Source organism: Lygodium microphyllum, chromosome 19 (genome assembly GCF_053477565.2).
Source record: "Lygodium microphyllum isolate KBCC chromosome 19, Lygodium_microphyllum_v1.1.10, whole genome shotgun sequence".
Classification (NCBI taxonomy): Eukaryota; Viridiplantae; Streptophyta; class Polypodiopsida; order Schizaeales; family Lygodiaceae; genus Lygodium; species Lygodium microphyllum.
The window spans coordinates 27,790,848-27,815,980 of NC_141153.1; the positions used below are offsets into that span (position 1 = coordinate 27,790,848).

The 25,133-nt window shown below is 40.8% G+C and overlaps 1 protein-coding gene across 5 annotated transcripts in view; it reads left to right on the forward strand.

The window, feature by feature from the left end:
* Positions 1-25,133, forward strand: part of LOC148019680 (kinetochore protein) — a 72,244-nt gene that overhangs the window by 43,125 nt on the left and 3,986 nt on the right. For 3 of the 5 annotated variants that reach the window (XM_087699811.1, XM_087699808.1, XM_087699812.1), the window contains 2 exons: positions 20,678-20,758; positions 22,127-22,254. In XM_087699811.1, coding sequence (XP_087555937.1) covers positions 20,678-20,758; positions 22,127-22,254 — 209 coding nt within the window. The remainder of the gene's footprint in view (positions 1-20,677; positions 20,759-22,126; positions 22,255-25,133) is intronic. The other 2 variants (XR_015694860.1, XM_087699809.1) reach the window with 1 other exon arrangement.

The following is a 25,133-nucleotide window of genomic DNA, read 5'->3' on the forward strand; positions in this document are numbered from 1 at the left end:
CAGACACTTGCTTGGTGAGATTACCACCCTCACCTGTTCTTGCTTGTGGGCAGCAAACAACTGCTCCTGTTCCTGGAGAAAAGAGGCTCTTGCCTCATGCAAAAACAGCATATTCCACACAGCTGTACCTGAATCAGAAGAAAGGCCCTTGATTTTGCAGCATAACCATACTGTCAGGGAGAGAGAAAGAGAGAGTAGAGAGCAGGCTCAGCCCTTAGTGCATCATAGTCAAGGTAGATAGGCAAGCTCTCCATCCTTCTTCATCAGCCACTGTTCCACTTCTTCAAATGAGCCCCTTGAGACCCAAAAAACTGCACGCCAGCCCTCTTTAAAGAAGTAAGTGCACACATTTGTGCCAAGTGGCAGCACTGTAAGATATTTTCCGTTCTAGCCTTCCGGTCTAAAATTCTCCATCCTCTGTTCAAAATTTGACCTCGGCACAGACCAGAGGATTAATCCTCGTGCAAAAACGAAGATAATGACGCGAACATATTCTGAGGTCTAAAAATAGTAACTCCCTAAATTTTAGGAGTTGCTTCCATTGCATCCCCACTAGTCTTCTGACCATCTTTGCAGACTATGGCTACATCCAAATCTGTAATGTAGCTCAACTGAAAGTGAATTTCCACTGATGACTCCACATGGACTAATCTCTTGTAGATTTGTCCATCTTCACTTTGAACTAGTCTCTTCCAGGCTAGTTCTTCAGCACACTTGTCCATATATACTTTCACAAGTCTCTTCCAGGCTTGTCAATCTACAGTGCCATCAGTCTCTTCCAGACTTGTACTGGACCTTAACTGTCCCAGTCTTGACTCACTAGACATTTCTATCCGTTTCACATACTGGCCATGCAACTCAGGCGTTTAGATTTCAAGAGGGATCCTTCCAAAAAGAAAAACCAAATAAAATATGTAATAAAGAAATCAACAAAAAGGTAATAGTTGTCACAATCTGGTGATAGAGTCTCCAGGTTATGTGGAAACAGGGATGATACAGTCCATCCAATTACTCACATTGGAAATGTTCCCTTGAGTATGTAAAATGGTAAAACAAAGTTCTTAGCTGATGTGCTGCATGTATCAAACATTACTAAGAATCTGGTTTTTATTGGTCAAATGGTGAAACAGGGACTACATGTTTCGTCCACATGTGATGGTTCTTATGTAGAGAACCTTGAAAATGGTTATATGATTGCAAAAGGTAAGCGTGCTAACATATTGTTTATTCTTGTTGTACATGTGTTTGAAATGGGTGTTGCTATGTTTGCACGAGGTTCAAGTATTGTACTGACATTGAAATTTGGCATAAGCGGATTGGTCATGTAAATGTGCAACGTTCGAAAAATATGTAGTCAAAACAGATTGTGAATAGCTTACCAAAGGCTAGAGTTGATAGGATGCGTAAAGTATGTGTAGCATGTTAATTTGGAAAGTAGACAAGGTATGCATCTCTACATGAAAAGTATGTATGTAAGAAGCCACTTGAGTTATATTCTAATGTGTGGGGTCCTCTAAAGACCTCAACTATGAGTAGTTGTAAGTATTATGTCTTCTTTATTGATGATTATACTTGAAAAGTATGGATCTATTTTATGTGTGAGAAAAGTGAGGTGTTCACTCACTTTAAAAGCTTTAAAGCTTTCGTTGAGAAGGAGATAGGGTCGCATATTAATGGCTAAGGTCCGATGGAGGGAGAGAGTAATTCTCCAATTGGAGGGTACAAAAAATTAGAAATCTCATTGGAGGGTCGCATATTAATGCCTAAGGTCCGATGGAGGGAGAGAGTAATTCTCCAATGAGATTTATAAATTTTTGTAAAAAAATTGTATTTAGAGGCAATTTACGTGTAGGTACACTTTGCAGCAAAATGGAGTATTGAGGGGAAAGATAGGCATATTGTAAAGATGGCTCGAGCATTGATGTCTGAAAGTTTGTGGCTACTGTATAGGGTATGACACTTGGGGAAAAAAATATAGGTAAAAAGCCAAATTTGTCTCATTTGAAAGTATTTGGATATGTATTGTCTATGTGCACATTCTTGATAAGTTTCGCAATAAATTGGATTCCAAAGCAGAAAAATGTGTGTTTGTGGGATATTCTCTTGAACTGAAGGGATACAGATACTATAACCTTGTTACACATGAGTTGAGAGTTAGCAGGATATTATCTTTGCAAATACAGCAAATGCACCCGTTTTCCAGCAGAGCCAATGTATGATAACTTGACTCCCAAAGGGGTAGCAAAAGACTAGGATGAGGGTGGAAAAGGAGTGAAGTTTGAGTTATTCAATGGTGCACAAGATAGGCTAAAAGCCTTGACTTCTATTTTGCAGTTTAGTGCAGCCTATTTGGGGGGAAACTTCACCGAATCCTCTAAGATTCACAAGGCAACCACTTTTTCGAAGGGGAATGCATTGTCGTGGTGGTTTACGCTCTTAATGCAAGGTAGATCACCATCAACATGGGTACAATTCAAGCAAATGATTGCATCGAATTGGTTGACAAGTACATTTGAGGTGGACATCATGACAACTTGGAATAAATTGATGCAACGTAATGTAAGCCCTTGGAATAGTATAATAAGAAGTTTAAAAATGCCTTGTTGCTAGTAACTTTTTATTCTCTAATTCCTCTTCATGAGCAAGTGGAAAAGTATGTATGTGGGTTGCCTAAGGGAATTAGAGATTTTTGCATTAAATCCATGGTATATTAGCATGTCTCAACTCATAGTAGAAATTGCTGCTACAACTGATGCGTTGCTGTGTGGGAAAGATTCGGGCTTCCAAGAAAGTGGAGAGAAGCCGAATAAGAAGTTGTTAAAGATTGAGAAAAGGGAAAGATTTGAAAATTAGCTTGAAAAGAGGTTAAAACAGCAAGGGAAGGGCTGGAAATCAATGGCACAATGTAGGGAATTAAGGGGTGCAAATAAATGCATTGTTTGTGAATAGGAGAGGCACATGGCTAAGGATTGTCCCGATAGGCAACAAGCTGGAAAATAAAAAAATCAAGGAGATCCCAAGGGTAAGAAGCTCAAAACATTAGATCGATTGATGTCAGACGTTGTTAGTGATCAGCCCAATGATGATGCTACTAAGTTAAACAGAGTATGGAGTAAAATTAGAGATTAGCATGTTTTGATTTTCTTTGATAATGAAGCATGAGCCAGTTTTATCTCTATAGGTATGCCAACTTGTTTAGGCATTAGAGAGGATGAGATGGGACCCATGGGAGAAGTTGGTATGGAATGCAAGGGCCATGTAAAGCCTGTCACAATGCTCATTGGAAAGCTTCATTTACACATTCAACGATATGTGGATAGTGAAGAGTTTTTTATTGCTCCACTTGAGGATTGTGATATCTTGCTTGGTATGCCTTGGTGCCATCGTGTGCATACAATGATTGATTCACATGGTAAAGTGGTCACTATTCAGCACAAGGGTAAAACCCATACTTTGGATAGTTCAAAGGGAAATTTGTTTCTGTTGTATCGGTTATTGCTATTTCCAAAGTAACAAAAAATCACCTTTCAGCGTACTTGGCTTTTACTAAGGATAAGATTAATAATGAAAATGTTGGAAACATGTTAAAGTTAGAGAAGAATCACATTTCATTTCCGAAAATATATGTTGATTGCTTCTCTTAGTCACTTCTAGGGCAGTTACTGCCTAAAAGCCCAGAAGATCATGACATAGATCTTATCCTTGGGAGTAGCCCACCTAATAAGCCACCTTATAAAGTAGTGTAGTCTAGCAAGAAGAGATAACGAGTCAAGTAAATGAGCTATTGGAAAAAGGGTGATTTAGTCCAACTCATCTCTCTTTTGTTCTCTAGTGCTTTGGGTGTAGAAAAAGGGCAGCTTATGACTTATGTGCATTGACTATTATGCTTTGAATAAAATCACGATAAAGAATTGGTTTCCGATCCCTCGGATCGATGAGGTTATGGATAGATTGCAAGGGGCAACCATATTCAACTGTATAGATTTGAAAGTGGATATCATCAAACACCGGAGGATGTGTCTAAGATAACTTTCATGACATCTTTTGGATTGTATGATTTTCTTGTCATGCCTTTTGGACTTACGAATGCTTCTGCCACTTTTAATTAGATGATGGATTGCATCTTCAAGCCATATAGGGGATTCATGGCGTATGTGCATTGACTATTGTACTTTGAATAAAATCACGATAAAGAATTGGTTTCCGATCCCTCAGATCGATGATGTTATGGATTGCAAGGGGCAGCCATATTCAGTTGTATAGATTTGAAAAGTGGATATCATCGGATATGCATCAGACCGGAGGATGTGCCTAAGACAGCTTTCAGGGCATCTTTTGGTTTGTATGAGTTTCTTATTATGCCTTTTGGACTTATGAATGCTTTTACTACTTTTAATTGGATAATGGATCGCATTTTCAAGCCATATAGAGAATTTGTGGACACCTTGGATAACATGATTGTCTACTCAAAGAATAAGGTAGAACATAGAAAGCATTTGGACATTGTGTTCAATGAGTTGCATAAGCATAGACTGGTTATTAATGATAGGAAAAATGAAGTTTTCTTGCACAAGATTCACTTTTTGGGACACAATGTGTCGGCTGATGGTATTCATATGGACCATGCAAAGATTGAGGCAATACATTCAAGGCCACCTTTGAGGAATGTACATGAGATCCGTAGCTTTTAAAATCTATGCTCCTATTCTAGGAAGTACGTATCCAATTTTACTGAAATTGTATCTTCACTACATGCTTGGCAGAAGAAGGGTATGCCTTTTAAGTGGATAACAACAGAAATTTCAGCGTTTGAAAAGTTAAAGGAAAAGATGCCTTCAAATCATGCGTTTGTGTTGCTAAATCTAAGGAAGTCACTTGTTGTTCAGTGTGATGCATGTGGGAACAACATAGGGGCTGTTTTAATGCAAGATGGCTGAGTTGTGGCATATGAGAGTTGTGTTCTCCATGGTGCAGAGAGGAATTTGCAGGTCTATGAGAAAGAATTGCTTGTTGTAATTCATGCACTTTTGATATGGAAATACTATCTTTTAGGGGCTGATTTCATAGTGCAAACAGACCATCAGACATAGTACTATTTCTTGACTCAGACTAAGTTTTCTAAGAAGCACATGAGATGGGCCAACTTCTTATCTATGTTTCACTTGCATAGATGGGAAAAAGTATGTAGTGGCTGATGCATTGCTACATTAAGCCTCAGATTTTGGTTGTCACTATGGCATATTACACTAAGTTGGATGCCATGAAAGATTAGTATGCTGCTGATTTAGATTTTCTGAATGTATATGATTAGCTATACAATGACGATAGGTATGAGCACTTTGTGCTTAGGGATGGTTTTCTAATGATGCATGGATGATTGTGTTACAAAGTAGTTGAGGCCTAAAGTGATCATTGAGAGTCATGCTCCTTATGTAGGACATAAGAGGGGTTGATGCTACAGTTAGAGTAGTGGAGCGTTTTTTTTTATTGGCTTTCTTTGAGACATGATATTGAGCAGTTTGTTAGAACATGCATCCTATGTCAGAAAGTGAGGTATAATAGGCAAAAGATGGGGGGTTTATTGCAGCTCTTGCCTATTTCATATAAGCCTTAGTTGAGCATTGCTGTAGACTTTATCTTTGAGCTTCTTAGAACACGGCAAATGATGGGATATGGATAATTATTTGCTCAGTAAGCAAGCCCATTTCATTTTAGTGAGGAAGAAGATAAAGACTAATCATATGGCACGCTTATTTTTGCAGCATGTATTTAAGTATCATGGTATGCCAGAGTAAATTATTAATGATTGAGACCCTCCGATGATCAGTTTGTTTTGGAAGGGGCTGTTTGAAAATATAGGTACCATGCTGAAATTTTCTTTGCAAACGGATGGTCAATCAAAAGAGGCAATACGGCTTGATCTCTTGGGATGCTATGTATCTGAGCATAAGTCACAATGGGAGTAGTATTTGCCTTTGGTAGAGTTTGCATACAATAATACAGTGCATAGTTCCAATGGCAAAGCTCCATTTGAAGGTGTGGAAGGTGGCAAGAAAGTGCTCTCTATTTTGCACACAAAGGATAAGATCTTTGAGGCCGATTGATATGTAGAAAACATGGAGGTTAAGCATGCTCTTCAGAGATCTCAAGATAAGCAAAAGAAGCCAGTTGGTTGCCATAGGTGTGTTTTGCAATTTGCAAAGGGTGATTATGTGTTGTTTCTATATTTTGAAAAGGCAAGACTGAAAAAGATGAAAGATAAGAGAGAGGTTGTATCCAAAACTGAGTATGAGATACTATGGGCCCTTTCAAGTGTTAGAGAGGATCAACAATGTTGCATATAGGCTGAAATTGCCTCCATAGCAGTGGATACACAATGCCTTTCATGTGAGCTTATTGAGGCCTTTTCATGGTGATGTGCCTAAGGATGTATTTGCTGAAATTCAGCGAGAGGTTGAGGAGCTAGATGAGATTTTGGTACCCGAGTAGACTTTGGTATATAAAGAGAGAAAGATTAGAGGTAAAGTTTTCAAAAGGTATTTGGTGAAGTTTTAGAACTATTCACCAATGGATGCTAAGTGGATGGAAGAGGATGGCTTGGCAAACCATCCTCGATTGTTGCAGCTTTACCTCGAGGCTTTTCAATTACAGCCGAGGCTCAATTAGGTTCAATAGAGTAGGGGTCCAGATCATTCTTAATGCTTAAGGGAAAGGTAGCACGTCCACCCTTCAATGATGGACAACACTAGTGTATAGTTGATCTTGGATGTATTTAGCATGCATCCAAGATACTGTGTTGATAGTATGTTTGCCATGAGCTCACTATTCAATATGCTAGTCACTGTAGTTGGTATACAGATTGGTATGGTTTTCATTGTAGCTTTGAAACTATACATTTGCATCAGTCTAAGATCATCAAAGATTAACTATCGATTGTTGGTTTTCAGTGAGACGATTATCAGTTTTTAGAGGTATTCAGTTGGTTTTGTGAACACAACATGTTTTATGAATGCCATGGATAGCTTAGCCATGGTTTGTGATCAGTTTATGCTTTGCTATGGTTTTTTGGCAAGAATAGTCAAGATATGCTAATGGAAAATGCATTCTATGGGTTTCTATTAGTAGTATTTGAATCTTTACGAGTCTTATGTTTTATGTTTATTGGCTGGAATTTTTTAGCAAGTCTTTGGTATTAGCATGGTTAGGCAAGAGTAGCGAATGCTGTTTTTACTATGATGCCTTTTGAGAAATTCTAGTGTAGTATGTTTTGCTTTGGCACATTACAATGCAATTGAGGATGATTGCAAGGATTTCAAGGGGTGGTTTGGGCACATATGAGGTGCAAGTTAATTATTTTACAATGTGGGACCTAGGACCTTGAGATATCAATGGGTACCAAAGGCAAAAGTTGTTATAGGTTATGCTTGGCAGGTACTAGGTGGTACCCGACACTAGATTTTGGCCTAGACCAATTTATTGGCTACTAATGCTAGTGGTGACATTAGAGACTAGGCATTAATTAATTAATTAATTAATTAATGCTGGCCTAAGGGCTAATAATTGCTCAAGGATACTTGGAAGACAAAGTAGTCCAGCAATTTAATTATTGACTGGTGAAATTAATTTTTTTGAGCACTAGAATAATTATTAAATTAGTTTTTAAAATTAATATTTTGAAAATTAATTTAATAAGTTGGATAATGCTAGAAAATGGGATCAAAACTTAGAAGGTTGCCACTTGGCAAAACTTACTCATGCAAGTGGAAAAAACGTTTTGAGGGCCGGTGGAAGCTTATTCCAGCCATTGTGAGAGAGGAGGAGGTTGTTAGGGAGCAAGGAGATGCTACTGATATGATTTGCAGCGACGAGGGACCAATTCTACAATAAATGACAGCTGTTTGGAGCCCTCTAGGTGCAGGTGATAGCAGCCCAAGGTCCTTTTGGTGTAGGTGACAACATATAGGAGGGGGCAATAACCTTTCTGATGGTCCTAAGTTTTAGGAGATAGTTTCCAAGGCTGTTTAAGCAAGGCAATAACAGTTTTTCAGCCTTTCTTACGATGAAACTCTGAAATTTCTCTTTCTACAACATTTTCTCTCATCTTGCAGCTCTCTCTCAAGTTATCACAACAAAATTGAGCCATTTGAGTCATTAGAGGTGGAGATATTGGAAAATATCTGCTATAAACCCTAATTTACAATAGAAATTAGGGTTCAATAGCCACCTTAGGATGTGTGCTTAGAATTGAGGGCCTAAGACTTGAATTTCAGTAGCTAAAATTAAAAAATTTTAGGGAGATTCAAGAGGTCAGCTAGCCAATGTCAATTTGGGGCTAAATTTGTCTCTCAAGGAGCAGAGTGACGGCTAATTTGCCAAGCAAACTAAGGGACAAATTGATTTAAAGGCTTGATGGTCAGTTTTGACAGCAAGAGGCACTTGGATTAGCGGAGGGAATCTATCCATTTGTAGTAAAAGTTAAAAGAAACACCTCAAGGGGCTCTAGTTTTTGGACCAACAGGTTGTTCATTGTCCAAGACCAAAGTGGTAAATGTGCATTTCAATTTATATGAATTAATTACTTGTTATAATTAGTGTTAAATGAGCTTAGTACCACCCAATGCAAGGAGGAAGGTTGGTTTCAGAACTCTAGTGGTGACTATTCGAGATCAATGGATGTTGTTTGTGATCTCCACTAGAAGGGGCTCATGAATATAAATGTTCCACTTCCAAGTGCACAATACATAAACAGAATGCATGTGCAAAGGGAGTATGCAAGTACACATATGATCATACAACAAGGTCTACTCGAGCAAGGCCCTTCCAAGGGTATCATACAACGAGTGCCCTTTTACAAAAAGTATGAATCATGCGTGCACAAACAGGAGTGAAAGTCAATGAAAAATATACACAAATGATAAATCAAACCTTGAAAGTGCAATGGAGACGAGGTAATACTCCTCCTACCAAGCCAATGCCCATGTTGATACTGATGGTGAAAGAAGAGGTGATACTTACCCCCCCTCCCCTCCCCCCCCCTCCCCCGCCCCCAACTTGATACCAAGGCGGGAGGACCTATACCAATGCTATTGTGTAAGCATTGGAGTGCTGCTTTGTTGACCATCTTCGTGAGGAGATTAGCATGATTTTGTGTAGATGGAACAAATTGAAGCCAAATAGTCTCCAACTCAATTTACTACTTGGAGATGTGGAAGTGCACCCCCACATGCCTTGCCTTGGGCAATATAACTAGATCTCGTGCAATGGTGATGGCACTTTAGTTGTCGATGAAGATGGGGTTTAGGAAGTTAAGAATGAAAGTGCATCTCAGTGCGGAGGGACCAAAGCTAGATGGCCTCATGGCTAACATCATAGAGAGCTCTATACTTTGCTTTCTTGGAGCAAGCCATAACAACGGACTACCTACAATTGTATTAAGAAACAAGAGCTGATAGGAGAGAGAACATGTAGCCACCATGGTACTTTGGGTATCTTGGTCTCGAGCCCAACCGAATCTGTGAAGCTGGCTAGGGTTAGGGTTTCCCCTTCCCCTCAGGACCATTCACACTCAGCTACCCTTATCCCCTTTAGCATAAGGAGAGTTCGCATGCTTACACTCAGCTACCCTTATCCCCCCTCAATGCCAAGTGGCATTGGATAAAGCATGATAGGATGCGCCCCCTTAATCCCACTGAGATGCCTTCATAAGTCAGGCTACAAAAGATGGTTATAGGTAGAGAGTTTACAAGACTCAAAAGAGTCGATCTTCCGTTGATTAGGAGGCAAAGTTAGCCTCCAATTCCTTAGGTGGTTCTAGACCGCTGGGACACTTACTGGTAATATGCCTAGTCTTTTTGCATTTGTTGCATTTCTTTTTTTTTGGGTACTTCTTCTAGCAATTACTTACAATATGCCATTTTTTATGACAGAAAGAGCACTTTGTAGAAATTGTATGAACTAAGACTTGCTCATGAAAAGTAGATGCTGAAGTGCCCTCCTTATGGTTCCTCTTCTCTTCATCTAGGCATGACTGGATGGCACCTTCCAAGCTGGGATTCGGGATGTTTGTTAATGTTGTTACAAGAGTAGGAAAAACCTTTTTGACAGCCTTCAAAAGGATAGCAATAGCATCAGGTTCTACTACTGGTGCTTGTATGGAAGCTAGTTGGGCCATAGGCCCCTTCATATGAAAGATAATTTTTCCAAGATCCTCCCCTTCATTATATTCTAGGCTGAAAAATTCAATTTTAAGAAAAGTTGTGATTTTTTTCCACGAGCACCATAGAGTTTTTCCAACTCATTCCATTTGGCCTTGGTAGTAGAGTGCTGAATTACATGGTGTATTAAAGATTCATCAAGGTGGAGCATGATGATAGCCTGAGCTCATTGATCATCCTCGACATCATTTGGGTTGGAAGGCTTAACAGGTTTGGTCCCCATGATGAGAGGCTAGTAACCCCTTTCCATCATCTTAGATTTGATAAGCACTTGCCAGGGATGGAAATCTTTTCCATTAAACTTGCGGATTTGAGGCCTAACATCGGCATAAGCCATGGCCTTAATAGGAAGGTCTTACCGATTGTTCTAGGCAATGACAGTGTCTAGTCCTTTACAAATGGCCAAGTACGAACCAACTGCAAAAAATGATAGCCTCCCAAGTGAGTAAACTTTTAAAATTGTAAGGATGAAAAGGGTTGGAAATCATACATATGTAGTATCTCAAGATAAGATTTTGGCTGTCATTTCCTTCGGACAACCCTTGATTTAAGTTTTACTGTCTTCTTGGGTTTCAATGAGGTGAACTTTGGACCTTTGGCTCCTCCCCACCTTGTGGTTTAGTGAATGAATATTTGGTTTAGCAAGGTCGATTAATAACTTCGACACTTGGTGAAGAGTCCAAGGAGATTTCAATTACATCCATGTTCATGTTTCATCATAAGGCAGTAGCACTATTATCACTAAATGCCTTTTCAGTGCTTAGAAGCACTCATCTCAAGATTAAGGCCACTTGAGATGTTTAGGTATTTACCTTGTCAAGCTTAGTGAGATACTTGATTGATTACTGGTGTTGAGAATCAGCTTCTCAGTGAGCTTATGATGTCTCCCGAGTGTTGGAGCTGTTCAGAGATCAGGAACACACTTTATAGCATATGCTTCAGTGATTAAAATCACTGTTATGATTTCCAAATTGAAAATAGTGAGAATAGGAAAGCTTGAAGCTTCCTGGCTATGGCTTCCAGGAAACCCACAGTTAGGGCTTTGGTCACAGCAGCCATTAGGAGTGGAATGAGGTCAAACCCTCTTATGAGGGAGATGGCCCACTAGGGGGGATTAGAAAGCCCTATGGTAGCCGGAGTGATTGCGCCGCCTGATGATCACGCCAGGCTCTGAAACGTCATGTTGCCCAGACTGCGTCGCTTTTTGAGAACTTAGCAATGTTGCCCTCTTCATCGCCCAATGTTCGCTTTTGATGCGCCATGCTGGAGCGCCCTGAGCTAGGGGTGAAGTCTCTGGAAGAAATCAAGAGCTAATATTGCCTCCTTTGCCCACACTAGCTCCTCCAAGGTCAGGGGGTCAAGTTGTGGCTATGGAGATCAAGAGATAAGATGAAGAAGATGAAGGCTCATGTGCTCTTAGTGATGGGTGATGCTAAAGGAAGTCGAAGAGATCACAGATGGCTTTGATACCATGTGGAAAATCAGAGTGAAGGAGCATTGAGATGTGCATAAGAGGGAGAGAAGAGCTCAAAAGTACAAGAACAAGTCTTGCTTATTAAGTTGCTCATGAAAGTACAACTTGGGTCACTCTCACTCATTAGTTGATGTAGACCCATGGGTTGTTTATATAGCCCCAGTTGGCTAGGGTTAGGGTTTCCCCTTCCCTTGAGGTACATTCACACTTAGCCACCCTTATCCCCTCCAACATAAGGAGAGTTCACATGCTTACACTCTCAACATGTTATTGCAGCTCCTCTTGGCAAATCTGTGTAATGTGCCAAGAATGCATCTTACCCTATTAGAGGTGTTGTGGAGATCCTCTTGAAAGCCATTGATGGCTCTACTCTCCGTTTACAGGATGCATTATATGTGCTAGGGATAAAGAAGAATTTGTTGTCCATTTCTTCTTTAGCAAAGTGTGGTAGGCAGGTCACATTTGATGATGGCAAATGCATGGTCAGGGAGAAGGAATTCTTGACTTTGGTATTGGCTGGCACATTATGTCATGGACTCTATGAGTTAGATGCTTATTCGATTGATTAGTCACTCTATTTAGCATCTACTCTTACTCTTGCTATATCATAGGTAGAGCTAGGTGCTTGGGCCATGTAGACCTCCTCTTCTAGAACACCATTCAAAAAAGTGCATTTTACATCCATTTGATATAGTTGCCACTTATAATGGGTGGCCAACCTTAGGAGGAGGCAGATGGACATCAAGTGGGTTGTAGGGGTAAAAGTCTCTTCGAAATCAATATCTTCTTTTTGATGGAAACTTTACACCACTAAGCAAGTCTTGTACTTGTTCAAAGTACCATTTGCCTTGTACTTAAACATGGAAAATCAACTTCTTGCCAATCACCTTCTTGTGATGAGGAGGGTCAACAAGAGTTCAAGTCCCATTTCAGTTGATACTCTCTAGTTCGTGCTCCCTGGCTAAATGCTAGTTAGGATCATTGAGAGCCTCCTCCCACATCTTAGATTCACTATGCGTGAGGTAATTAGCTGCCGTGAAAATTGATTGCAAGCCTTGCAGACGGTCTGGGATTGGGGGAGCATTAGAAGGAAGTATGCTAGGTCTGTTGGTACCAGCGAGGCAACGGGTCTCTTGGAGATTGTTTAGAAGTAGATAACTCTCCAATGGGATCAAGAGTAGGAAGGATTTGGGCTCACTAGGCACTGGAGAGAGGGTGTCTCATCATTAGCAGATGTAAGAGAATTTAGGACATCCCTCTCATCAAGGGTGATATCTCGGCTAGTGTAGATCTTGTTTGTGCAGGGATCAAATGCTTGGTAAGCCTTTGCCTCTGTAGAGTAACCCACAAAAATGAGCATCTTTGATCTAAGTGAGAGCTTTGACTGGTTGTCATCTGGAGAGTGTGTGTAAGCACAAACTCAAAAACAAGTAGGTGGGCAAGAGAAGGCTTTTTGTGGTAAAAAGCCGCGAATGGGGGTTTGGTGAGGTACAGTTGTAATAGTCTGAGGAGGTACATCAAAGTGTTAATTGCCTCAAACCACACTTGTTTTGGAAGCTCTGCAGTAGAATGAGCCATGTTCATGACTTTCCTAGCATATCGTTCCATCACTCCGTTCAATGAGGGAAAGTTGGTAGACAACAACTCTAGTCTGTCATTGAATTCCGTGTTGCTGTAGAAACTGAGTGAATTCATTGGAAATGAACGCATGCCCGCAAATAGATTGGACTGTTCCTGTTTGGATGCCCATTTGATTAGTGATAGGCTGCATCCACATAGCAAATAATCAAAAGCCTTTGATTTCTGCTATATAAAATAGACCCACTAGCATGAATAATCATCCACAAACTGCATATAGTACTGCACACTAGTCAAAGATGGTGTGGGTGATTCGCCACTAAGGTCAAAATGAACCAACCAAAGTATGCCTTCAATGAGGTGCTGAGCTTGCTGTAGGAACTGGGTTTGATTTTGCTTGCCCAACTGACACAATCTATAGATATCCTTAGCTAATTTCATGTGATGAATGCTGTCAATAAGCTTATCTCGTAATAACTCATAACCAGTATCATATGAGATGTGTCCAAGAGGATAGTGCCATACACACTTCGAATTTAAGGGGCTCCAAGTCATGATTGTGTAGTTGATGGAACTCAGAGTTCTCAAAAGTGTGCGTGGACAAGAACTCAATCATATAATAGAGGTGATCTGTACGAGCAGTGCCACGAGCCACAAACCAACCCATAGACTTATCAATGAGCTTAATGCTGTCCTTAGTGAAAAAGATGGCTTGTCCTAGCTGGCAAAGCTGAATAAGCGAGAGGAGACTGACCCCAAGCTACTTGACAAAGTAAACCTTGTCAACCATGGATTGATTAGGGCCTTCATTGATTAGTGTCAAAAAGAATAGAATCAATGCTGTGAATTTTGGTCTTAAAAGTTATTAGCACATCTGAAAGATCCACCCCAAGGTTTTTGTGAGATGTAGCACCACTATCGACAATCTACCAAACCAGATGGCTACAGGGGAGAGTGGGGTGAGGCTCAACTGACTGCTTTTGCAGCTCAGTAATTTGGACCAAGCCAGAATCCCTTGCGCTCTCCACGGAGGTTGGATGGGCTTGAGGACCAAAGTCCATTGTAGGTCTAGCTGACTAGTCAGGAGTGTAAAAGGGTGCTGACTGAGGGGGGATTGTTTGGGCTACATTACTAGCAAGGCCAACATTCTACCACTGGTTGTTAACGGGTACCTTGATTTTTGGCATTGAGGTACATTGTTTCGCCCTCTCTGCCTTTGCGTAGTAAAAGTATGTTTAGAAGTGCTAGGGTTTCCCTTTCGTCTTGGCACGACAATCCTCATCCACATGGCCTGCCTTCTAGCAATGACTATGGATGTGGGTTTTCTTAGGCACATTGTGCCACCCCTTCTTGGGGTTTGTTGGACAGGAATTATTTTGCAGATTCTCACCGTTCCCTTTAGACTTATATCCATTACCTAATTTTCCTTTACAAAGCATAAGAGCTGGTATTCAAGTCATAAAAGGAAGGCATACGAGATAATGGAATCATGTAATGAAAGAAAGTAAAGTGCTCTAGAGAGGATACAAAGAAAGATGAAATCTCTACTTTGACAACTCAGTTGGCAGAAACTCAGTCCCAAGTTGTTATTGTAACAGAGAAGAGGGATAGGTTACAGAAGGAGGTTCAAGAGATGAAGGCTGTCATAGCTACCCAAACAGAGAAGCTTAAATCCGCTACAACTGTCCTAGACCAGAGCAATGCTCAGATTCAACAACTTAAGGATCAGTTGGCTCAGTCTCGCTCTTCTTCACATAGTCCTGTGCAGCCAGTTCCTTCTTTGGCCCTTGCAGACTTAGCAATTCTTCAAAGACAAGCCAGCAACAAGTGTGAACACACTAAAATCTGATCTAAAAGTGCAATGCACACAAAAGAAAGGCTAAAAATAGTCAAACCTCCTTTCTCTCTACCAAAGTATGATGGAGCTCACAATCAAGAGATGATAGCATGAATAAATCCCCATCCCCATCCCCGCGCGATCTTGGAGTGTGTCTGAAGACCCAACATCTTCATATGGTGAAGCATGGAAGCCTGAGATGCGCTTCTGAAGAGATCTTCTGCATTGCTCTCCGTGGGATAGTAAACCACCGCTAGCTCGGAATCCATGATCCACTCTCGAATATAATGGTATTGAAGTCTCAACTTCGATGTGATTCATGTGGGCATAAAAAACAAGGTTCTTTGCTAGAGCTAGGGGACTTTGGCTATCCACACATAGCTGTATTGATCCTATTTTTGGAAAGCCAATCTCCGCCAACATCCAATGGAGCCAAAGTGCCTCTTGTGTGGTAGAGTAGAGAGCAGGATACTCAAGCCTCCGAAGAAGATAACACCATGGTAGGTTGCTTCTTAATGCTCCACGAGATGCTTCTTGATCCAAGGGAGAAAGCAAAACTTGTAGTGGAGTGTTGAGAGTCGATATCTCCAGCCCAATCTGAGTCACTCCATCCAACTAGTGTGGCTCCTTCTTTGTACATGATTCCATACGATCTTGTCCCCTATGGATAGTACAATTGTGTGAAGTGACTCTCCAATGAGCTTGCATAGGAGTCTTAATGAAAGAAGATACTAGTATCACAACAAAATAAATGTTTAGCATCGTATGAATGAGCCAAGATCAAGAGGCCAACAAGGCACATGTATCGAGGGGCATTTGGAAGGGGATCTCATATAGAAATAAACTTGGACTCAGGGTCCATAGGGCATGATATGGGCTTACATTGCTATATCAGACTTTGAAAGTAGCTTAGAGATGTGTCTATGTAGTGAGATGAAAATGTCATGTGCTAATCAGTAGATCTCAAGAACAAGAAAAAATAAAGCATCCCTAAATTGTTCATGTTAAACTCTTGGCGAAATATCTTTCACATTCGATCCACTTGAGTTGCTCCTTGTAATGATCAGATAATCCATGTAGAGGATGACAAAGATAAATGACTCATTCTCAACGTGATAGTAAAGGATGGTAGTCGCTTTAAAGAAAGAAGTGATTAATACTCTGGTACCAAGTCCTAGGAGCTTGCTTCAGGCCATAGAGGGCCTTTTGCCAATGGTAGACATGGTCCTTCTTTTCCATCTGGAATAAGCTGCATCTTACCCCACTCAGCAATAGACACAGAAGAGCTGTCTCCAATGAGAATCTGCCCACTCGAAGGGCACACATAAGCTTGGAGGTTGATCTACATATATCTCCTCCTCAAGAATGCCATTTTAGAATGCAGACTTCGCATCCATTTGAAAAACAAGACAATGGTGATGAGTTGCGAGAGCCAAGATAGCCTGAATAGTAGACATACAGGCTTTGGTGCAAATATATCTAAATAATCCAATCTTGCCCTTTGTGTGATTTATGAAACCCCTGGCAACAAGCCTAGCTTTGTGCTTGTCCACGGTGCCATCAGCAAGGTACTTGGTCTTATAGACCCACTTCACACCCTTTTGCTTTACTAGAAACTGAATCAAATCTGAAGTCTCATTAAATTTGAAGTTTGATTTCTCTCAATATAGTTGAGCTCCTCCTACATACCATAGTGCCGAACATCTTGTGCTAGAACCTTCTCAATGGTGGTAGGTTCTTGATCTTGTGGGATCCAAGACAAAAGGGCATAGTTCACAAAGAGTGGACTATCCTTCTTGGCTTGAAGTCACAGTGATCTATGTCGGCCCTTCGGTGTCTCAAGAAAGTGAGAAACTCTTGAATCTTGCATAAGCTGTTTGAACCATTGGGGGGATGACAATGGGATGATCTTGCTACAAAGGAGACCTAATGGTCGTTGGAACTTGCAAAAAACTTGTCTAGCTAAGGAACCCCCACATTGGGTAAAGATGCTTTCCCCTCATTAGGGAAAGGAAGCTCCCTCTTTGGTGTTTCGTTACCCCCTAATGAAACTTGAGGAGATAGGTTAGGATTAGGAATACTCAGAGGAGGAGGTAGCCAACAAAGGTGGGGGAGTCAAAGGAGTGGGAGGAGTCAGAGACGAAGAAATGGTGTTGAGAGGTATCTTGGAAGGGAGTGGGGAGCCAATGGTGGAGGAGGGGGCTCCAAGAAGAAATTCTTGTTGTAGAAGCACCATCAATGGAGGATTGGAGGCCACAGCCTCTCAAAGATCACATCTCGACTCACTTCAATCCTTCTTTCTTTGGGTCATAGAACCTGTATCTCTTGGTCATTGTATTGTAATAAACAAAGATGAATTTCTCTCAACATGCTCTTGTGCTTCTTGTCCACATGGGCATATGCATTGCATCTAAAGATGCAAAAGTGTAGGACTGAAGGTATCTTGCCAAAGAGTGTGGTAGGGAGTCTTGTCCTTTAGGGCAGATCTTGGCGATATGTTGCGGATATGAACCACAATAGATACTGCCTCACCCCAAAGGGTATGAGCAACACCTAATGGGCCATCTCTAGCATGGTTTGATTCAGGCAGTCAACACCAACTCAAGCAAAGTAGGTGCTCTCTTGGAGGTAACCTGTAGATGACGTTGCCAGTGCTGCAAGCTCATCTTGCAACTCCTCCATCTTGTTGTTGTGGTCCTTCATGGAAGGAGTGTCATCAATTGATAACATTTGGAGCTTCTTTTTTGTGGTAATATGGTGTGGCAAAGGTATTCAATTGAATAGAGAAGAAAACTTTGTCCAAACCTTTACTGCTCTTTGAAGTTTGCGAACATGAATAAGATCGGGGTCAAGAGTTGAGTCGATCCCAAGGAGTAGCTTGATCAATAGTGGAACTAATGTAGGGATCCTCCACTGGATGGGGTATTGGGGTAGTAACAAAGGTCCACAGATCAAAGGTGTCCAATATACACTCTAGTTTGCAAGACCAAAGGGAGTAGTTGGTGTCATCAAGTCGATCCTCCTTGGGCAAAGTTGGAGGCACAAGCACTTGAATAGAGGGTGCTAATGGCCAAACAGGATACACGAGTAGTAGTCTATGTAGAAACAAAGAGGGAAAGGGAACTAGGTTGCTTTGATCTTCTAGACTGGTTAGAGTGCCAATCCGTATTGGATTAGGGAACTGATCTTTGGTCATCTTCATGGTGATCTTTGTGATCTTCATGATCTTGATGGTTATTGTGAGGATCAGACCAACGAGAGTGTTGCTTTCCTAAGGATGGGTGTCTTCATCATCAGACCATTGAAACTAGTGATTCATCTTTGTTCCAAAACTTACAAAACACAAAACAAACTGCGGTGTTTTGATGCCGGGCTGCCTGAATGGAGGAGAAATCAGCTAAACTCTTGCAAAACAAGTCGTAGATGCCCTACACACTTTGTAGAAGGCGAGAACAATGCCAGAAATCTTCATTCTTTGCAGCAAAATCTGCACCAAATAGCAAGTAGATTGTGGTCTCCTCTTTGTAGAACCTCTTGGTCCTCTCTTTTGGCGATGATATTGTGTGAGTGTGCAATGAAAGAAGAACATGAGCATATGTCTCCCGATGAACATTTTCTCCAAGGGATGGTGGCATAGAGAGCTGGGGGGTAGGTTCGAGTGCCATACTAGAGGGTGGGTCAAGAATATGTTAATTGACAAAACTGACTGACTATCTTTGAGATTGGTAGTGCGCTAGATGCAAGATCAAGAGTCCATGACTTTGAGTCCATAGTCATATATGGACTTTGATTCAAAGGAATCTCCATCAAAAAACTCTTAGATCCACTTGACACAATAGCCCATAGGCATGTATGGACTTTGATTCAAAGGGATCTCCATAGAAAAACTCTTACATCCACTTGACACAATAGCTAGGGCTTGGCGCAAATGTGGAAATCTTGAAATTGGAGCACCTAATGGTGGATTGTAACTTGCATTCACAAGGGTTGAGGGTCCGCTTGATGAGATGTTAAAAACTTGGCTCCTAGTCATGCCCAAGGAAACTGGATGGACAATAAAGGTAAAGACTGTCAGCGACATGGCCAGGGGCAAAGTATGATGGAATTGAAGTTCGTGTGTGTGTTTCACCCATAGTCTTGGTAGGGTATCCCTAGATAATAGGATGAGGAGGGATGGGAAGATTCATGTATGTGTGTACGCAAGCATTTGTGGTGTGAATTGAGATGCATCATTCAACAAAGACACTAGAATTAGTAACTTGGGAATCAAGGGAAATACTTGTTCTACGATAGGTACCTTGTTGTAGTTCACATAGTTTTGTACACATTAGTTGAATCAAGATGAAAGAGATGATATGTAAAAGAAACATGACAATTTGCTTGGACTTGAATGGCCATAGGATGTTCCTCTTGGTCCATGGTGGTGCGTTCTCTCACGGAAGAAGACTTTGGATTTTTCTCAATCTAAGCTTGATGTTAGCTGATGCCACTGCAGTCGAAGAAGATGAAAACATAGTTGTAGCAGTCCTTGTTAAGTGGGTAGCAGCAAATGCAGCCTTTGGAGGTGAAAACATAGTTGTTTGGATGATCTCAGAAGTACACAATAGCATGAATAGGTGAAGGCGAAAGCATAGGTAACATGTTGTCTAGATGATGTCACCCAAGGTAGTTAGTATAGCAGCAAAATGCAGCTGTTCTAATGTTGGAAATGTCAAACGGTCAGCTGGAAATAGGTCGCTAGCAGCCAGGAGAGGTGGTGGTAACTAGGCGGTAGGTAGTAGGTTAGCTTTGGTGGAACAGAAAAATGCAGCTATTTGGAGGGCGGCAACCGGTTTGGTAGCAGGTAGACAATGAGGGCCAGCAGCCAAGGCACAGCTGTCTAGAGGGTGGCAACCGATTTGGTACCAGGTGGAGCAGTTGGCAGCAGGTGGACAATAAGGATGCAACAATTGTAGAATGATGGTTGCATGATGTACAAAGTGGCTGGATAGATCCCTATTTATTGATACATCAGCCAACCGCTTCTCCGAGGTGGCGCCCAGATACCTTTGGGACATTTAATATTTTTGTTTTGAGGATGTTTTAATGAGCTGAAAAAGGGGATCAAAGTTAAACTAACATTTTGTAGCTTAACACAAGGTGGTTGGGTTCTTCTTCTTATTGAGAAGCATGTGAGTTAACCATCCCTTTATTGTACTGAGTACCCACTAAACAAATTTTGTGTATTAACAAAAGAAAGAAAGAAAAAAAACAAAGTAGGGCTCTTGAGGGAAGATATCCATCGCTTTTGTAGTCTTAGTAGGTTCTTGAGTAGCTACCATGCACCCATTGACTGATATTGTTTGTTAGCAAGATTGTCAACTCATGTGTGAGTCTATGCATGCTTGTCAAGGCCGGGCACATTGTCATTATTTTAGGCATTATTGTTGTGATTTATTAGTGGCAATTTATGCATTTTATGCTAGTCGGTCAGCATTTAATGTTGCCCGACCAGCTGCTGTATATGGCCTATCTTATGCTCATTTATAGTGGGGCTCCTCCTCCTCCTAATCAGTCATCATCATCATTCATCAGGTGGACTTCGTGTTGGGGAGAGGAGCCGGTGCCAATGCCCACGCAGCCCACTCACTGTTGTACGCAACTATCTTGTGTTTGGTATATAGATTCCCAAGCACATCTTTGAGTTCTCTTCTTTCGCAATGTTCTTTTGTTTTCTTTCTCTTTTGTCTTGTGTTCAGGAGTTTATTTCAGCACTTGTCCATGCTTCCATTGCTGCACCACTTTTGACAGGTGTCTATAAATAGGAGATCTGTCCAGCCACTCCACATCCCACACAGTTGTTGCCATCGCCTTGCTCGTGTGCCCTCTCCACCCGCTGGCGACTGCTCCACATGCTGCCCCAACCTGCTGCCATGTTATCATTGACTGTTGGTTGCTGTATTTTCTGCACAGCAGGCTGCCCAGCTGCCGCCTAGCTGCCACATCATCATTAATCAGCTGGCTATCAGTTTCCAGCTGCCAATCTATCATTTCTAACACCTCTTGTGGCTGCATTTGCTTGATCAGGCCACCCTGACTGATATCATCATCCTGGGCAGACTGCGGGCTATGTTTGCATCAGATTTGCAGCTGCCTTGCTTCTTGGAGTTCTCCTACAGTTGCATTTTCTTCTCGAGAGGCTATGTTTACTGCTGATTGCTCCTACGGACTGTTACATCTGCATTTTATTCATCTCTGGCTGCGTGGCATCCTCCAACGCTTAAGATTTGGTGGTGTGGTGCTGCGACATCTTCTGGGGGCAGTCTCCATTGACTTCCTCCACTCAGCCTGCTGCTTGAGAGAGAGTGATTTGAGTGTTTCTCCACTCTTTGGATATACATTGTATCATTCAGATCATTGAGTTATTCCCTCACTTTACACTTTGTATTTTGTGTTTTCGAGTTTCTCTCTGGGTTCAATTTTTCGTAAACCCTAGAGTTCTCTCCTAACATTTGGAGCCTTTTTTTCTTTGCCCTTGTTGGGTAAGAAATGGGTTGTGTATGAAGGAAATATTTTTGAAGGTTTTTGTATGTTTCCCATATTGGTAAACAAGTATCAATGAAACTGTGTGTCAAATATGGGAATGATGTTCTTTTCTTCACATAAGAGGAGGTGACCTGTTCTGGCCCTTCAAACCCAACCCCATTGTAAAACCCAAGGTTGGATTGACATCAGACATGTAGTTTAGAAGACAAATGAAACCTACCATGGATAGGTATAATTCCTCCCATTTTTTGTAGGAATCCTAATTTTATGACTTGTCCAAGAAAAATTGAGTGCGTTAGCCCACATCACTCTTTCTGAAAGTAAAACATATGATTTTGTTCCGAGTGAGAAACTTTGCATTTTGTGAAACTTGGTTGAACCTGTCTATCTAGAATGTGCTGAAGAAGACAGACAAAATGGTACATAACAATGACAGTTTTGTTTTAATAAACTATACAGTTACTCATGGTCTTTAATCGTTTGGTGGTGTTGTTACAGGAGTGGCTTGTAAGAAAAGATGGTATGGAGGACACTGCCAAATCCAGATTGACAGTAATCTTTAATATGCAAACTAATGCTTATTTAGAACTAGAAGCTGGAAATACGATTCGCATACACCCTCCTTGGTAAGCTTTGAAACAGTTCTAGAAATGTTGTCATATGTATTAGTCTTAAATATGGGCCACCTTTCAATTGCTGTTCCTGCAACTTGCCTCTCAGAAAACTTCCAGTAACCCCATAACTAGAGTATAATATAATATCAAATATGCTACCACAGTTGAATTTGGTAAACCAAATAAGAAATAAATAGATTGTAAAATCCAAAATAAATCACAGATAGGCAGTTCTCCATGTTATTCAGAGTGAATTAAAAGCATAATTCCTTTGCATCATGAGTACTTTTGCAGGAGCAGAAAATCTTATATTAGTTAGATTCATCTCTTGCATTTCTCTTTACTTCATCCCCAATTTTGTCTAGAATTGAGGTTAATACAAACACTCTTTCTGTTGGACAACTTTCTGCATCATTGCATCCATTGGTTGTACTTGATTGATTATACTATTAGTTTGTTCATTGAGTTATTGTTACGTCTTCTTCTCTTTCAACCCTACTATTTGAGTTAATTCTTAGTCGTGAGTCATCTTATACACTCTAGACACTGTAGTGTTTCCTCACATGGTATTGGGGCTAAGTGTCATGACTCACCATGAATGCTAGATTTTCTAGAGCAACCATAGACTAACTCATGATGACTCAGCCTAAATCATGCAAGCTCTCACCTTTTGACCTACAATCCTTTTTCTGCTTCTACCCTCATCTTTCAAATGATTATTCCATGGCCGTGTGAAGGTGCATCACAATCTGAGCGAGTGGTGAGCTCACAGCTAGGAGAGACTTCAGTGATGTGGAGACCATCAGATATCTAGTGCCATCACAACCAAAATAGGTGCAAAGGTGCATATGTATGATACCTTCTTTGTTCCTCTAACTGGGATATAGGTAGTGAAGGATCTCCTACCACAAAGCAATCAAATGTGCTAGGAGGTCTAGATTCTAGTGCGACCGTTTGAGATGCCAATTTCCTCAATGAAAGCCATAGTAATGTTTACCCAAGGATGTTGCTCCTTACATAATGACTGTAATAGGTCCCTCTGCAAAGCTGTCATATGAAACTTCACCTTCATCAAGGTAGCAACCCCCAAATGCTTTGGTGTGGTAACATATTGCCAAGAGACCCATAGCTGACCTAGGTGATTTTCTTGCTTTTTCCATAGCATGAAATTGATGGGCTATACCAAATCTTCCAATGCTTTTTGTGTCCAAGGACCCAATGGTAAGAAATAGGAGATCATACTTGTCATTACCATCTATGCAACTTTGAAGCACACATGCCATAATAGTAGGGGAACACCGTTCCACCCCCTTGGGAACGTGGAAATGCGTTCCATGCCAAAAAGATGCCAAAGGAATGGGGTAATGCTGCGGGCATAGCAGCTAGAAACGTCACAAACGTTTAGAAATGAAATGTCAGAAACGTGTTTCGCAAGTTTCTTTCAAGAGGGGGTAAAATAAGAAACACAAGTTTTTTTATATAGGGATTTTTAATAGTTTTGACTGGGGAAAGAGTTTCTAAACCTCTATGGAACTCTCTTAAACAAAGAATGGCTAATTAAGCTTGAGTGATAATAGAGTCAATTGAGAATAATACATTATACGTTATATATCCATGATCCATTATTGACTTGTCACTTATGTCAAAGTTAGCCTTTGGACAAGCTATGCTATAGTTTAGAACTCAATCATTATGATACATACATATCATACAAAGAAAATTGAAATTAACATGTAAATAGTCTATCTATAATATGGACTGAGTCAAGTTGCAACATCACGATTCTCATTTCAAAACAAAGTGACAAAATGTCAAAATCGAGAATGAATCATAACATATAATAAATAACTCATAAATGATGCTAAAGTCGTATAATATTCAAATCTCAAGACAAGAATATATACTAGATTGACAAAGTCTAATAGCTAAACAAAATCACAAAAAAATCAGTCTCTCATCTAAAATCTTGAGCCCTCACGAGTCATCACACATCATCATTATCATGTTTGACATTGCCCAATAGTTTTTGTTAAAAAAACCATATTTTGGGTTCCAACTCACCAAAAAAATAAAAATAAATAAAAACACCCACATTTTTTACTCTCAGAAACGTTTCGTACTTTAAGAAATGTTTTGTAAGTTTCAAATTAAAAAAAAAAGTGTTTCTTAGCTGCTATGGCTACGAGGGAATGTCTGTCAAGGGGGAATGGCTAGGGGAATGTGGGGAAATGTGGATGTTGTCATTCCCCAAAGGGGAAAGCTAGGAAAAGTGACAGTTGCTGTCGGGACTGTTGAAAGTCACGCATGAGGTGTCCGGACTGTCAGTAGTGGTGTGCAAACTGTCGGACTATCGGGAGCAAGGCGTTGTGTGCTGCGATTTGCGGGCAATCATTTCAGCCTGTAGGTAAGAGAAAACTGTCCAGTGGACTGTAGTCTCATCTCTCTCTCTCCCTCTCTCCCCATTTCAAAACAGGCTGTAGTAGAAAGTTGAAACTCCTTTCTCTCTCTCTCTCTCTTTGTTTGGCTACAACCTGTAACACAGCACACTCTCTCTCTTTTTAGACTCACACAATACCTCTCTCTAAAACATCTTTCACTTCTCAGCCTTTGCCTAACTAATTACAACTCTCTCTTTCTCTCTCTCTCTCTCTCTCAAAACAAGCTTAGAGCCTCAGATTTTAATGTTTACAACTATCAGCCTCTTCTTTTACTAATTACAGCTCTCTCTCTCTCAAACAACTCTGTTTTTATAGCATTGTCTCTCTCTCTCTCTCTCTTTCTCTCTCTCTCTTTCTCTCTCTCTCAAAACAAGCCAAGTTTCATGGAGGGTCGACTAATGCTTCTGATTCTTGAATTTATAGAAGTCATGGCTTCCTTGGGATCAAAGCATT